At 37.4% G+C, this 17,368-nt stretch overlaps 1 protein-coding gene across 3 annotated transcripts in view; it reads left to right on the top strand.

The window, feature by feature from the left end:
* LOC306849715 (DNA-binding protein RFX2) overlaps positions 1–17,368 on the top strand; it is a 42,395-nt gene that overhangs the window by 16,326 nt on the left and 8,701 nt on the right. The window contains exons 2-10 of one of the 3 annotated variants that reach the window (XM_079384965.1): positions 4,769–4,881; positions 5,674–5,763; positions 6,196–6,275; positions 7,202–7,463; positions 10,672–10,746; positions 12,122–12,303; positions 12,567–12,686; positions 13,672–13,793; positions 13,916–14,034. In XM_079384965.1, coding sequence (XP_079241091.1) covers positions 4,777–4,881; positions 5,674–5,763; positions 6,196–6,275; positions 7,202–7,463; positions 10,672–10,746; positions 12,122–12,303; positions 12,567–12,686; positions 13,672–13,793; positions 13,916–14,034 — 1,155 coding nt within the window. In that variant the 5' untranslated portion in view covers positions 4,769–4,776. The remainder of the gene's footprint in view (positions 1–4,768; positions 4,882–5,673; positions 5,764–6,195; positions 6,276–7,201; positions 7,464–10,671; positions 10,747–12,121; positions 12,304–12,566; positions 12,687–13,671; positions 13,794–13,915; positions 14,035–17,368) is intronic. The other 2 variants (XM_079384967.1, XM_079384966.1) reach the window with 2 other exon arrangements.

The following is a 17,368-nucleotide window of genomic DNA, read 5'->3' on the forward strand; positions in this document are numbered from 1 at the left end:
TTTTGGCGGTCTTTTAATAACTCATTTGTGTTTGGTTGAGGTGAGCGCTTGTGTCGTGCAGCAGGGAGTCTCTGCTCTACTGTAATAAACCAGAATCCTATTGAGGACGGGCCTCTCTCGCTCTTCATACCAAAGTGCCGGGGTGCTCCTGCTGTTTTTTGCTTTTGTACGGCCCGTAGTTGCTGGTGGGGAATTTGTGTGGCTTTTAACCTTCTCTAGGAGCTTAGACGAGATTGATGTGCACGACTAACTAGCCCACTTCACTCGTTCTCATTATTAATATTATTGAAAAAAGCTATTGGTTCTGGGAGGTTGTGATGCAAAAATTGTTCACAGGTTTAAGTTCAAATTTAGTTTTTTTTTTGAGGAAAACATTCCAGGAATTTTCTCCATATAATGGACTCCAATGGTGACCAATGGGTTGAAGGTCCAATTTGCAGTTTCAGTGCAGCGTCAAAGAGCTCTGCGTGGTCCCAGCCTAGGAATAAGTGAAATGATCGAAAAATAGAGAATAGATGTTCTATCTATTTGTTTTCTTTTTATTTATTATACAATTAACAAAAGCAAAAACAAGGCATCTAACACTAGCTTGCTCTATTCTTTTTCTATTCTATCTGTTTTCTTTTTTAGTATATAATTTAAAAAACAAACAAAGCTTGCTACGTGTACTGCGTTAAGATAACTGAGATTTGTTATAGCACTTGCATATCATTTGCTCTTGTTGATTTTGATTGCTTCCATTGTCTTCATTTGTAAGCCGCTTTGGATAAAAGCGTCTGCTAAATGACTATATGTAAATGTAATTTAATGTTAATGATCGGTCATTTTCTTAAAATAAAAAATGTATATACTTTTTAACCACAAATGCTACACTACCTCTGCGATGCGCATGGGCGTCTTCACGCATTGCATAATCATGTTGGAAAAGTCATGCACAGTTAGTTCTTGGTCTGTATACTTCAGTTAAAAAAGTTGGGTAGGGCGAAAAACTCTTATAATTTTCTCGCAACATTCTTGTTTTACCTTTTACCTGTTTTTTTTTTTTTTAAAGGGCATTTGACTTTCTTTGCACGTTCGCTTTGTAAACACTGGGTCCGCACTCCCGAAGAGTATTTGTGTTTTTCTTAGAAAATGACAGATTGTTTCGATAGATAAGACACTTATTCCTCAACTGGGATCATGTAGAGCCCTTTGAAGCTGCATTTAAACTGCAATTTGGACATTTTAACCCACTGGCCGCCATCGAAGTCCACTATATGGAGAAAAATCCTGGAACATTTTCTTCAAAAACCTTAATTTCTTATCGACTGAAAAAAGAAAGACATGAACATCTTGGATGACATGGAGGGGAGTAAATTACCAGGAAATTGTCATTCTGGAAGTGAACTTCTCCTTTAAGGGCATGTGTTTCAAACTTTGTTGGGTCACCACTTGATGCCCAATGTAAAATTTGGTTCTTGAAACAAAGCTATTTGAGAAGCGCTGCTCAGTACGCAGACTGACAGGCTGAAGTAGATTTCTCTCTGAGCACCTGAAGGCACACAGTGAGCGATCTCTCCCGTTCTCTGGGAATAATAGCAGTAGGCAGAATCAGCTCCAAAGATAACTGTGGCAGGGCCAGCCCAGGACGTATTTATAACCAATGCAACACCCCTCAAGCAAATTCCTTTCTTTTAAAAGATCTAAGCACACTCATACTATTTACTCAGAGTTCTGATGAAGCTTATTGGCATTATGACTCGTGTTTTACCTTACCAGTCTAGTTCAGGTGAGAGTTAGACAAAGTCTGTAGGATTTGAACCAAATAACTCCTGTTGACTGATACAGCAAGCCCAGTTGGAAAGCATGACTGTGACCATCTACAAGCGTCTAACTGGTGTAAACAAACTGGAAGACATCCAGCCTGGTGATGACTGGTTGATTATGCCCACACATAATCTGTGCCCGCAAGTCCACAGAACTTTAACCCATGTCATTCATAAAATTCTATCAGTCTCCACCCTTTGAGTTTTTTGTTTGATTTATCATTAAACGGCATAATCGGATTAGCTAAAATATTTGAGTTGTCTTGGTTTCATGGTCATTTTTGAATCTGTTTAGCAGATTTCCTCTTGAAATTGATGCAAAAAAAATCTGTCCCTTTCAACACTGTGGAGACCTTGCATCTGATGGCATGAAGATTCAGTCACAGAAAAGTAATGGAAATTAGTAATGTTTTTTTTTTTTTTTTTTTTTTTTAAGAGAGAAATTTGAAAGAACTCTTTTACAAAAGTAACAAAGTACAATGCTTATTGTGATTATTAGATGGTATGTACAATAATTTTATTTAGTGCAACTGGGAAGTGCTAGTTAAATGTCACCTTTTCAAAATTAATTAATATGTTCAGATGTTGAAATTTTAGTGCATCACTAATTGTAGTAATCAGAGTCAATGATTCTTTTTTTTCTAGTAATATGGTGCTCTAAAACATTTAATTCCCTATAAAATTTAATTTGGTCATCATGGCTAACTAGAAAAAATAATGGAAGTGTCGGAAACCTACTGGTCAAACCGTGTGGGACCACCCAGTGCTGTCGAATCCCCTTTTTATTTGCAGAATCCTGGTTTAAAATCATGGATTTTCACATCATTGACTCTTTGTATAAAGAAGACCGCAAATGTGTGTCATCTGTGTTTAAAAAAAAAAAGACAGATACACCCAGAGGGCATCCCAGTTCATGCTTTTTACTGAACTGACTCATCTGTTGTATTCATCACAATCCCTTTATTTTCTGGAAACGGGGATAGCTACATTTTTCTCCAATTAATTTACCTTTGAATAGAGCTTCACACTTGAGAATTCATTATTTCTATATTACTGATCTCAGAAAACACAATTAGCTTTTATTCTTTATTATTCTATTCCCAGAGGAAAACTTTAAGTGCCTGTAATTAGCATCCATTTTTCCTGCAGATGAAATCATGCGTGTGAAGCGTATTGCTTCTCTTTTGCTCGATTTTTAAACTATAACAACAAACTGTCAGTCAAGGGGTCTCTCGAAGCGCATGAGCTCTCAGATCAACCTCCTCTGCTGTTGTCAGTCACAATCAATGCAGGCGTGCATCGTAAACACTGATCTGGGACCTGTTGAGCGGTAAATGCACCGTCGGACTGGTAAAGAGCTTATTTAGATGTACAGAGCTCGGCACCCCCCCGTAGCCCTCGTTCCCCGTCTCTGGGTCTGTCTGTCTCTCCAGTGCTCTGAAAGTTCCTGTGTGTGAGCTTAAAAAAGAATTGCACAAGGGGGTGGTGGAGTTGGGGATGGTTGCCATGGATCCCTCACCATAGCAACCGACAAACGTTTACAAAGCATTGAGGAATTTCCTCATATCAGCTGTATTATTGGAGCCCCTAGAGACGGACTCTCATTCCAAACAACCGCTGGAGATCATCAGTATCCTAGTGGGGGGACCAGCCTCATTGCCATTTTAGGTTTTTTTTTTTTTTTTCCTGCTCTTTCTTTTCATGATTGGGGGGTATGTTGTTTTTCCGCCCCTCCACTTTTTCCAAAGTCCCCCTGCTCTCACCTTTTTTTTTTTTTTTTTTTTTTTTTTTTTTTTTTTTTTTTCCTGTGGGAGGTTGCTTGGTCTTCATTTGTCACCCTTTTCTTCTCTTTCCTGTTGTTCTGTGTGCCATCAATGACTTTGAGAGTTTGGAGAGTTACATCTGGATTTCAACGACAGTGGGAAAACTCAAATCTCCACTTGAACCCAATTCCTTGTCGACCCATCTGGGCTGCGTTGCTGTTGTGATGGGATTAATGTCTCCTTTGTTCTTTTCTCCGTAATAGAATTCAGAGGTGAGCGGCCTGCTGGGGATGCGGGTGATTCAGCCTGACTTGGCTAGGTTGATCTCCAGGTCCTTTCGAAGAAGACAGTGTGAAAAGCCCCTTTGTATCGCACTTTTCCTGGCACATTCACAGAGCTGTATTTCAGTGGGCCGCTCTTCTCCTCTCCAGCAACCTGTTGACGCTCAGTTTGATTGTCGTGTATCTTTAGTAGTGGTGGGAATCAGCAGGGGCCTTGGGATTATAATATTATGTTGAAATGGCACGTGCTATATTTTAAACTTTTACTACATTGTTTTTCGGTGCTTCACACAATTTTATTCTTAGTTTGTTCAGATTTTGATCAAATATAAATAACTGAGCTAATTCTAAATTCTAACAATACTTAGTAGCAATATTAACATAACTAATACTTGAAGTGAAGTGACGTGTGGCCAAGTATGGTGATCCATACTCGGAATTTGTGCTCAGCATTTAACAATTACATAGTAAAACTATGTAAACTAAACTGCAAATCTACCATTATTGTCATAAACTTGTCTTAATAAACCATGTTGCAAACTTTTGAACCTAGCAAAATTCATTATTTCAAATTTAATTTGGTTTATACTTTCAAACATTTGTTAACGTTGAAGAAAGAGTTATTAGCATCTGTTAGCATTAGCTAAAGCACACGTACAAGCTAATTTTCTGTTACAGAATGTTTTATGACCATCATAACCCAAAAATGCGTGCGCAAATGCACACTTTGCAAAAGTAAACATGCTTTCGGCATACTTTTTGCTAGGTACAATGATTTTGACACGCTAATTGTTAAAAGTTGTTTAATTCTAATGTTGCGTTAAAGCTGTTTAATATGGATAATATGCCAATTGGGAAGCAACAACTGTTTTTCCTTTTAATATTTTTCACTTCCTCTCTTTCTCTCTCGCACGCTCAGGAGAAACCATGCAGCGGTCAGAGGGCGGCTCAGAGTCGGCATCCACCGTGGCGCTGAGGACATCCACTTCAGCCCAGGCGCCAGTGGTTCAGCCCGTTCCCGCCTCGCAACAGGTAAGCAGACTCAGTGTTTTCCCTATCAAAACACTGCTGCACAAACGTAGCATAATATTAATGAAGCTCCTCCCACATGAGCTGTTTAACATGAAAATCTGAGCTGCTTTAGCTCTTCTGTCATTGGTCTGAATCTCTTTAAAGATGCTTTTCAATATGTACTGGATCCATCTGAAGCGATGAAAGATTTCTCCTGACCCACACACCCTTCATCTGTCAAAGCCACTTGAAATGATTAGCAGCGACTTTGCGTCGTGGTGCTGACGGAGATATTGGGTTTGGATCAACCACACATCCAAAGAAACTGGCCTTTATGTAATTTCGGTTAATATTTTGAGTAGAGCATCACATTTCCTTGGACCGTTGTAGAGGATTTGATGAAAACCAGCACAGAATAAAATATAGACTCCTATGTAACATTCATGGTGCTTGCAGTTTGGATCAAAGAAGACACTTTTATAAACACAACTTTCCAGTGATCTTTCTCAAGATATTAAAATCTTTTGCTGTGAGTTTTCTTTTCTTTTTTTGTAAATGTGTGAAATTTGACGCAACAAAGAAACGCCCTGCCACCCATCTTCCATTATTTGGACAGACAGGTAGTCCCACCCCAAGCTCACACCAATTGGTTGAGTTTTAGAAATTGCCACAAAAATGGCTTGCTTACAGTTCTCTTTCCATATTAAACTGGGATAATGGCATTCTGACATCGAAACAATTACGCACCTGACCTTTTGAAGGTAAAAGGGTCTAATTTTTACATTGGTGTGTGTGTGTGTCCCTCACCTGCAGCGTGTGTTAGTTCAGGCCACCGGCTCTTCCCAGAAGGGAGCTCAGGTGCAGCAGTTGCCAGTGCCTAGAGTGCAACAGGTCCCTCAGCAGGTACACACACACACACACACACACAGGACGGTCAATCAAGCCCTGCACACTCACTGCACATCTTGAGGTCCCACAACACCTCTGGCTTATCTTTTGCCTCTCTACATATCTCTTTCGCTCTCTCGTGACTGTCTTTGTCTTTCCATCACGCTCTCTCTCTCCCAGCATACTGTCAGAACCCCGAAACGCAGACATGCTGTACTTTCACGCACGTCACGCTTGGGCTGTTGCGACTAATATGTAAATAAGTAGTTTCCCGGCTTGACAGGGCGTCTCTGATTGAGGTGAAGCTTTGTACTCACTGCCCCCTACTGCCTGCAGCCTGCATACAGCTGTTCATCTCATTTCCCTTACAGAATCTGTATTATCACATCTCAGAACTCATGCAGAGGTTATTTAGCACCAGTCTGATCCATACGTGTGTGTTTAAAGATCCAACAGGTTCAGCATGTGTACCAGTCCCAGGTGCAGTACGTGGAGGGGGCAGAGGCCGTCTACCCCAATGGCACAATGTAAGCCCCTATCAATATGTTAAACCAATCTGTCAAACCTGTTTTCAGTTGTTCACTTTGTGCGGGCAACTTATTATTGAAGACGTCCCATTGATGCTGAAGCATAATTTCATGAGTATTATTATGCTGGTGCTTTCCATGCATTTTTTTTTTTAAGCAAAAATTGTGACATTGATTTAAATTGTGACACTACGGAATTAGTATAATACACCTAATAAGTAATTAAAAATATTGGACTTATTTTTTTTTTTATTTTTTTTTTTTGGTAGATCGTAGAAAGACAAGTAAATACTGGCATTCTGTTTTATTTTTGATGTTTAATGCGAGAAACAATTACACAGTCATATAAAGCCAGGGTTTTAAACTCCTCTTATTTACAATGTCAAAATATTAGAAAAAGATTGGGGGGGAAAGGGTTGGAAAAAGAATATATGATATTTACTTTGACAATCATATATTATCTTTCCAAGGTTACCCATTTTTCACTAACCACTTAAACCTAATAAAAAGGAAATTAATTTTTCTTTTTTTCAGGCCCCATATTTGTGGAAAGTGCTTTTTCTTTTTTTTTTTTTTTAAACGTGTATTCTGGAGTGTAATAATGACTGGCTGTGTGTTTTAATATATACTCTGAAAGCCATATCAATAATGAAAACCCTAGTAGCTTTCGGTCTGTTTTTGTGAATGTTCATATCCACTGTGTAAATAAATATTAATGAAGTAGCTAATATAAATGCTCCAAAATGGTAAAATATGGCCTCTTTAAATAAAAGATGAGAGATGTTTATTCAGGATAAAGATGAAGTCCAGATCAAATCCAACTTCTGTTAAATACTGCTGAAAAGTTGACAATCAAAAGATGTTCTTTGAAAGTTGAGATTGTATTAAACGGTGAACATTTGTATTGTATTTGTCTTTTTCTTTAGTCGTACTGCATACTCGTACAATCCAGAGTCCCAGCTGTACGGACAGGGCAGCGGAAGCACCTATTTTGACACTCAAGGTGGTACTCAGGTTACCACCGTTGTCTCCTCTGCTGGCGGAGTGCCCACCCACAGCATGGTGGGAATCGCTATGGATGTGGGCAGCAGTCAGATCATTTCCAGCGGCAGTGCCTACTTGATCCACGGCGGGATGGAGAGCGGCCGCCACCACACCTCTCACTCCTCACGCTCCTCATCTGCAATGGTATGCTTCGCTGTGCTGAAATCCCTCTAGACTGGTCCACTAGTGACATGGGAGGTTTAGATGATGTGTGACAGGAATGTGCTTTCTAAGTTTTTTAACACAGAACAAAATTGCAACTCATTCCTCAGTTAAAAGCTAACAAAAATTGTACTACAGCTAACAAAAATGTACTAACATTGTCTTTGCTAAATTGTTTCCGATATTTTAATGCTTGTCTGATATGTGCAATGATACCAGAATGTTTATGCTGAGAATTAAGTCAGTAAAGCATAACTTGTCTTGAAGTTTACCCGCCTAGAAAAGTAGGCTAATTTATCCAAAAGGGTCTGGCTGTAGACTTGCACTTGCGCTCTCAGTACTTGCACACTCAGACTTGCACTCTCAGACACTTGCGCTTCCGCGAGTGATGTCACTTGCATTCTTTTTTTTATTTTTTTCTATTTATTGATGATTTTTTGTTTGAATCGCTCAACATTTTACAACAGTAGCCAGGTAGTGAAGACAAGAAAAAAGAAACTAAATTACAATGTCACTTGCAATCTTGCTTGCACTTTCCGCTACCTGCGACGTCACTTGCATTCGACACGAAACGTGTGCATTGCCATGGAGACAAGACGCTGTGGTGGTTAAATGATTAAAGCTAATTTAGTGCAATAACGAACAGGGTCCTGCAAGTCATATGTAGGAGAAAAAGACAAGACCCGCAAATCCGTGGCTACAGAACAGCAGAAAATTTACACAATGCGCAAAGTTTCTAGAAAACCATAAACACTTAATATGGCTTAATGTATTAAGATACATTAAGTGCAATTAAAAGATAAAATTCAATGTATATTCATTATTAAATGTACTACAAGGCAAGCAGACGGCCATGAACAGAATATGCAAACTTTCACTTGTCCTCCCATACAGCGACACGCTCAATATGTGGCATAATGGACTAAATTTAAACAACTTATTATTATTATTATTATTATTATTATTATTATTATTATAATAATAAGGGATTTAAGGGTATTCTGTAGTCTTGGACTAAGATGATAAAGACGATTCATTATCCTATAAGTCTTGTTGACACAAAGATACAGACCAGCAGATATGAACGTGGATTATGAATGCATTAAGTGATATTAAAAGGACGCAATGCGTTAAATTGCACGTTAAACATTTTCCTCCCATAGAAAATAATTTGAAATAAAACGCGTAATATAGCTTAATGGACAAAGACAATGATATAAAAGAGCTGTAGACAGTTTATTCTATTTGGAAAAACGCTTAACGTGAAACTTTGCATGTTTAATTTATTCTGGTCTCACCTGCCTGTACATTAGTTATGTATATTTTAATAATGATGAGGAGCATATTGAGTTTGCTCTTTATCATCTCAGTCCATTATGCCACATTATCCCATGTTTTGCGGTATGGGAGGAAAATACTATATACATATTCATTATATTAATAAACTGTATATTGAATTTGATATTTTAATAGCACTATCTTAACGCATTAAGCCATATTAAGTGTTTATGGTTTTCTGAGGGAGGAAACCGCTTAACGAGAAACTTTGCGCATTGCGTTCATATTCTGCTGTTCTGTAGCCATGGATTTGCGGGTCTTGTCTGACTTGCAGGACCCTGTTCGTTATTGCACTAAATTAGTTTGATTCATTTAACCACCACAGCGTCTTGTCTCCATGGCAATGCACACGTTTCGTGTCGAATGCAAGTGACGTCGCAGGTAGCGGAAAGTGCAAGCACGATTGCAAGTGACATTGTAGTTTAGTTTCTTCTTTTCTTGTCTTCACTACCTGGCTACTGTTGTAAAATGTCAAGCGATTCAAACTAAAAATAATCAAGAAATAGAAAAAAAAAAAAAAAAAAGACTGCAAGTGACGTCACTCGCGGAAGCGCAAGTGTCTGAGAGTGCAAATCTGAGCGTGCAAGTACTGAGAGCGCAAGTCTGCAGCCAGACCCTTCTCTAATTTATAACTGAAAGAGAACATATTTTTGCGCGAAAGTAATACCACTATAGCATAAATATACAGGCTGCATTTCTGCTCACATCTCCTCTAGATTTGCTTCTCTTTTTTTTTCAAACTGAAGGATGTCAAAATTACTTTCTGTGGTAATCTACAATATGTCTCAGATGATGTTGACAGAGTGCAGCTTACATTCCCTAAGACAAAATTGTTTTGCTATTATGTGCATTTCTGAAACAGTAACGTCACAGATTAATCATGCAAACACATTTTTTCCCTTACCAATACTCTGTAGAGAAGAGATGACACACACTGTCATCAGAGTGCAGCTTTTTTTCCACAGTGTGCTAGTTTATGAGGTGGGCTGGAAGCAGGGACAGGTCTTAAGGAGGCGACTGCCTCTAAATAATCCTGCTCTGCCTTGTTTTAGCAGTTTTCACAGCCACTTGAGTGGCCTCCGAAACAAAGCAACCCCTGGGGCTCATTACCATTTGGCCAAGGGCCCTCGGGAGCCTTTTAAAGACTTGGAAGGATGCCTTTTTTTTTTTTTTTTTTTTTTTTTTGTCTCCTCCTTTCTTTATAAGTTTTACCACTCTGCCAAAATTTACTCTCTCTGCCTCTTTATATCTTTCTCTCCTTCTAATCTTTTCTTCTCAATCTTTTTATTCTAAAATTTGAAATAGTATTTTTTTTTTCATGCCCACTATGGAAAAATCCAGTGCGGTTAATGAATGCAATAGCAGAAACTTGTATCCATCTCCCCAGCTAATACCTGCAGAAAAACATATTTATTAGAGTCAAATTAAATCTGCTTTTTCAGCGTCACGTGTTAAATGCGACAGTGTCTATGCAGAGGGCGCAACCCCACTAACTGTGTGATTTCAGAAGTGGCTAGAGAGTTTGTCTCATGTGTTTGAGAGTAGCCTGACCTCACGCCCTGTGTGTGTGGCTCATTAGCATATATGAGGCCAAGACAGGAAGAGTGGCGTAACCCTCTGAGTTCCTCACATTTGCATGCTTTTTGTCCACCCATAATGAATGTGGCTGCAAACACTGACAGACTGTAATGGAAATGCTCAAAGTCCGGCTACAGCTAACAGACTGATTCCCTTTTCTGTTTTTTTTGTCTCTTTTCTCCCTCCCTGTTGTCCTCCCCAACATTCCACCCCCTCTGTTTTTTTTCCTTCTCTTCCCCCGTTTCATGTCTTGCATGCTCCTACTTTTCCTCAGCTTGAAGTGGCGATTGAAAACCTCCAAAAGTCAGAAGGGATTGCCACTCACAAAAGCAGCCTGCTCAACAGCCATGTAAGTCAAACTGGGAAAAAACTTTATTGAAACTGGAACAAATCCTGAAAAAAAGGCTTAGTTCATCCTGCCTGCCTCTTTGCTTTGCTTTTCACTGCTGCTGTGAGCATGCTTTTTCCAGAACGGCCCCTCGCTCTGTGTGTTTTGGGTTTAGAGTGCCTCAGACCCCCTGCATTTACATGACACCACTGATTCAGTCGACATCTCAGGGATCACCATGTTTATATGTGTGAGATGTACCCCTGAATATCAAACACTTAAACTTTTATATTTAAGGATTTTATATTTATATTTTAATCTTAAATTGCCAGGGAGTCATCTAAATTGAAGCAGTTGGAGTCTGAAGTGGCTCTGAGCTCTTGAGTCCAGAACATTCACATCTAATTGTAGACAGACACCTAAATTTAAGGCTATGAATATTTACACTTATACAAATATCCTTCTCTTGCGTCAGTGCTGAGATGAGACCGATATAATGCTGCTATCAGTGTGTCAGTGGAGGGCCTAATTTGATCCTCACAGATTGGCAATTATTAGTCCCTCTCATTTCAAACAGAGGCATTTAAAACCCCCTCTCCCATGTTGTTCCTCAATTATCAGGAAGCTTGCGTGGAATCTGCCCCCACAAAATTGCCCAAGAAAGGCCTTCGAGTTCTGCACACACCCCGTCCCTTGCATGTATATAAAATATTTGACTACATTTTTCTAATCCATTCATCTAACTTTTTTTAAAGAAATGGTTCGGTTTTGTTGTTTACCCAGCCTCATGTTGTTTCAGTGTTGTTAATGTTAACAAAAACTATTAAAAATGGTGTTAATTGATATAAAGCTAAAATAAAATATAATATTAAATGAACATTAGAAATGTTGCTGACTACGGCAACTAATTACTAGTACTATTACTAAAATTATTATAAAACTGAAATAAAAATAAAGCTAAATAGAACTATTTAAAAAAAAAAAAACTAATCAAAAACAAACACTTAAAGCACAATTTCACTTAAATAAAAAGTTAAAATTGAATAAAAGCTGAATCAAAATAGTAATAAATACTGTAGTAATGCTAAAACAACACTTCCAAACTTTTCTGACATTGTCTTCTATAGAAAAGAAAATGAGAAATTGAGTAATATACAATACAGTACGTTTGTGTGAGGAACAGAATTTATTTGATTCACAAAAAAAAAAGTTATTCACTAAAAAATCTTGATCACATGAGGGTGTTATCGTCAAATGAATATGGGAATTAATATGAATAGGCAGTATGTATGAAGAAGTGTTATGTATGGTTTTGTTTATGCTATTATTTTGTGGGGAAAACGGAAGAATTTAAGCTTGTTATACTGTTTTATTCATTGGCTGTGTGTGTGTACAGTTGCAGTGGCTGTTGGACAATTATGAGACGGCTGAGGGTGTGAGTCTGCCACGGAGCTCTCTGTATAACCACTATCTGAGACACTGTCAGGAGCAAAAACTGGATCCGGTTAATGCTGCCTCTTTTGGCAAACTCATCCGATCTGTCTTCATGGGCCTTCGCACACGCCGACTTGGCACCAGGTCAGACTACACCCCCAAAATATGGCTAATCTATAAAGTACATTAACAGCTGATCCACTCTCAAAAGAAAAGCACAATCCAGTCTCAATCCCACAGCTGCACAGAGAAGAACATTGAGTGGATTTACTGCAGACACTCTTCTAATGCTTAAAGAATGATCATGAGATGATGGACTGAAATAAATGACGTTCAGTCTCAAACTGTGGTGTGTTCTTGCTGGAATAAAAAAATGTGATGGCTCATTTTGTATGTGTGTGTCTCAGGGGGAACTCAAAATACCATTATTACGGTATTCGTCTGAAGCCTGACTCGCCTCTTAACCGCTTGCAGGAGGACACGCAGTACATGGCAATGAGACAACAACCTGTCCATCAGAAACAGAGGTGAAATAAGCATCCCCTTTCTATCCTTGTCACTTGCATGCAATCTTTATCTCATATCCCAGTCACTTCTTCTTTGCCATCAGAGTCTGTGTGTGTTTGTGTGCATGTCTCACTCAATTGTTCAGATCCTGCTAGAGCTTTGATTTTTTTGTTTTTTCTTCGTTTATCAAGTCAGTATGTAATTGATTCCCACACTAGCCGAATAGATGGACACTTGCACCCCAGTTTTCTCTCCATTCAGATCAGGGTAAAAATAGCTCATTAAAAACTAAAATAATAAAAAAATAATCAATGAATTAATAATAATAAAAAAAAAAGGTCACTTGACACAATATATTTCAAGTGAAATAAAATAAAAAATACATTTCTGACTAATTTTATTTCAGTTAGTTGCCAATTCAGCATTTCTCATTTTCTTTTAAATTTGAAGTGCTAAAATAATTAAAACACTAAATAAATATTATATTAAATAGACAAAAATGATAAAAACAGCTAAATTACTAAAACCTTCACACAAATTTTAATGAAAACAGAAACTAAAAATAAAAAATTAATTCAAAATATATTTCATGATACTATTATACTCTGTAATATTAAAATAACACAAATGAGTTGAGAACTTATTTTAACTTTGGAAATAATTTAAGTAATTTAATAATTAAATTGATGCAATAGTGAAATTTTATTTAAATATAGTGAATAGTGTTTCTGTTATTGAAATTAATAACGCATTTGATTTTATCTAAAAACCAAAATTTGTTTTTTATGTCCTATACTGAGTTGTCAAAACTATCAGATTTAAGTGTAAGAACCACATTTTGGGTTTTTTACATTTGTAAATGCAATTCTTCAAATGCTTCATATTGGACACTGGCTCTGCACCCTGATGGAAAATTCTCTTCTGTCTCACTCTTAGTCATATCCTCTATAATTCCCAGTAGTGAATTCTACATTTATTCTTCCTGTTGCTATTTCCTGTATCCAGGTTTAAGCCCTTTCACAAGATGGATGGGATGGGGGACAGTCTGAACAGTGGCTCCCTGCACTCGTCCAGCACCCCTGAGCAGAGTGTGGCGGCACAAAGTCAGCATCACCAGCAGTACATTGGTAAACCTCCTCCATGATAAGATTTCATAAACTTGATTTTAATTTACATACAATCACATCAAAATCATTAGAATAAAGGAACAACAAACTTTTAAGTGTGCATGTTTTGTATGTTTTGGCAGATGTGTCTCACGTCCTGCCCCCCTTCCCTTCTCCTGATCTGGGCTCCTGTCCTCTGCCTGAGCCAATCAGCACGAACGATGTGAAAAAACTACAGAGCAACTACAGGATTCACTGTGAGGTACTGCACACTGTTGTGGAATTAATTTTTTTTAGTCAAGACAAAGAGTGTGATGATGCAATCATGCAAAGCTCCCAATGGAAGGAAGAGCTTCCCCTTCACAGTTTTCATGGAAAGGAAGCAACTCCTTAACAGCTATCTTTAGAAAATTAAACAAAGCCTAGCTGAGGTAAACTCTTACTGTACACTATTTAATAATTTGAAAATAGCGTGCAAGTAAAAATATATATAATTACTGTAAATGTGTATATGAATGAATCAGCATGAGAATGTACTGCATGATTATTGAATAATAAGAATGTTAAAGAATTACAATAATGAATTAAATGTACCACAGCAAATAGTTACACTAATCTATCCAAGCCAGTTTTCTTGCAACGATGTATCACATGTTTTCCACCATGAATGTGAGCCTTGTTCTTACAGGCAGCTAGGATAAGCAAAACAAAGCACCTGCAACATCTCTCAGAGAATGACCTTGTATGAACTATTCTTTCATTGCCTGTGAATATTTTCTATTATGTGTCAGTCTCTGTTGAAGTTAATTTGTTAATTGCATTATTTAACTATACATTTATTTATTTTGACATTTTATAATCATTTAATTTTATTTTGTGATTTTTAAAGATTTTGAAAACTTGAGAACAGTCTGAAAGTTTGCAAGAGCCCCAGCAGGACTGTCCGTGTTTAATACATAGACACAAATTAATTATAAAATATTACTACACTACCGTTCAAAACTTTGGGGTCAGTAGGTTTAAAAAGAAAAGAAATTAATACTTCAGTAAGGATGCATGAATTAAATTGATCAAAAGTGACAGTAAAGACATTTATAATGCTACCAAAGATTTTTTTTATTTTTTTTTTTTTAAATAAATGGTTCATTTGAAATTTCTATTCATTAAAAATCCTGAAAAAAAACAATGTATCAGTTTCCACAAACAGTATTAAATACAACTATATATATAACAGTGATGAAAAAATGTTGATCACTAAATCAGCATGATTTCAGAAAGATCATCTGACAGGAATAAATTACATTTTAAAATATTGTAAAATGCAATAATAGAATAGTTATTTTAAAAATATTTAACTTAAGAAAAAACTAAAGACACTTTCAAAAACCTTTAAAAAGCTTACAGACTCCAAAGGTTTTAAATATTGTATAGTGTATATGTATAATAACTGCAACAACAACAATAATAATAATAATAATAATAATAATAATAATAGTTGTAGGAGTAATATAGTAATAGCATAATGCTTTGCAAAGTATGATGGCTCCTAAAACTAAAAAAAGAATCTGTTCTTTCTGTGACTATATTATCTTCAGAAGTTAGTAGATAAAGAATTTAGTATTCATGAAAGTAAGCAACTTCATATTTTGTGCTGAAAAGGGAGTGTTTTCAGAGAGATTTCTTCCCTGTTAGCTCTCATAATAAAAATGTTTTGCTTCATCACACTCCAGAAAGGGAAGTGAATATTATAATGCAGGTACTGCAGGCAGTGAGGAACTGTGCAAAAGGAAAAACCCTCTCTCTGCTGTCGATGGCCTCTTAGTATTCCACCTCCCTCTCGTACTTTCTGCTGACAGAGTTTCTAGTTTGACATGTTCTTGAGATTTACTTTCAGAACGTGGCTGGTCTCATTACAGTCGGAGTATAGCACTGCTCTCAGTATTTTGACAGATGGACTCAACCCATCTTCATTTCATAGCTCACACTTTTAATGTCATTTCTGCCATGTTAGAGCTCTTGTTTTCTTTTTCTCGCTCTCTTTCTGTCCCTCCCCGTCCACTGCACACCTTTTTGTTCCTGGGCTTCTTTCATCCCTCAGACTAGGAGTTTTCAGTCTTTCCAATTAACCTTTTATCCAGCAGGATCTTTGCCCTCCGGCTGTGGCTTTTTGTGGGCTCCTCGCTCCTGACAAATAAGCATAAAAGTAAAGAGTTAATTCTGCCACACAAATTATGAACTTAATTCGTTCAAATTGAAGTGATTCTGTATTGTGAGTATCTTGTATTTTTACGCAGGTTTCTAGTGACAAACTTTGTTCAACACAAGCACAGGCAATCGTAATTGTGGGTATTTTTGCTTTTAATTCACGTTTATGTGCAGTGGGATTTTGGACCAATAAGATTTCATCGTGTAAAGGGCTAAAAACATCAAAATATTCTGTCACATTTAAATTGCTGCAAAAGGTTTCTGGTGTTTGTAAGGCAGTGAAAACTTTTAAAAATTTGAATTTGTTGGAAAATCACTTAAATCTTATATTATAATCTTCATACTAGGGGTGGGAGATATTCCGGTATAACTGTCAACTGGTAGAGATTTTGGACTGTTTTCTCTATCGTGGTCACACACTCACGTGACATTTCTGTGCTGCGTGTTCACGGAACTGTATCGTTGCATTAGGGGTGGAACGGTTCAAATTACTCACGGTTCGGTTTGTATCACGGTTTCGGTACGGTTCGGTATGATATATGTTTAGGGAGAAGATTATAGTGTCAAATAAAAATACAGAAAATAAGAACAAATAATCTAACTACAAGCAACAGCACTAATAAATACAATAAAGTAAAGATACAAATAAAATAAGTTTTTTCAGGTTTTTTAGATGGGTCGAACATTACTTTTTAGGGACATAAATCAAATGTAAAATAATATTGCATATTTGACTGTGTAAATTAAAGATTAATCTTTATTAAAGTTATAAAAGCTATTCAATCAAGAGCAGTGAGTGATTTCCTTGTTGCTGTTTGATTAATATTAAGAAAGTGCTGTCACTTTAAGAGAATGCACTGATACTGTACATTCAGCCGTCTATGTCTGCTATAGGATACTTACCAAGATGGGCGTTTTGACACAATTTTTGTGTGAATTTGTCCATTCAAACACAAATACTTCAGAGAGAGCTTAATATTTGCGCTCGTTCTGAGGCACGGGTTTGCGCGTTTCGGATGAGCGCACACACAAATCTTCGCGTCCTCTGGCTATTAAATGTTTAAACTGGCAAGGCTTAAATGAGTTTAGTTTAAACACTGATATCAACGTGTGCTGTTCAGGTCTCACCTGTGCACGTGCACTATCAGCAGGATGATGGAATAAATGACTGCTCATATTCCAGCATACGGCATCCACAATGAACAAGAGTCAATGGTTTGTCCACGTTTTTTTTTCATCACTGTTGTTGTAATGTACTGGGAAGCCAGAATGCGCATCCATCAACAGAAACATGCATTAACCGAACCCTGTTTGTTTGACGTGTTCAGGGCCGGACTTGCCTCTTATCGTGACATAGGCAAAACACATTTTTAGGCCCCCCTTCCCTAGGT

The sequence above is a fragment of the Barbus barbus genome, assembly GCF_936440315.1.
Source record: "Barbus barbus genome assembly, chromosome: 29".
Taxonomy (NCBI): domain Eukaryota; kingdom Metazoa; phylum Chordata; class Actinopteri; order Cypriniformes; family Cyprinidae; genus Barbus; species Barbus barbus.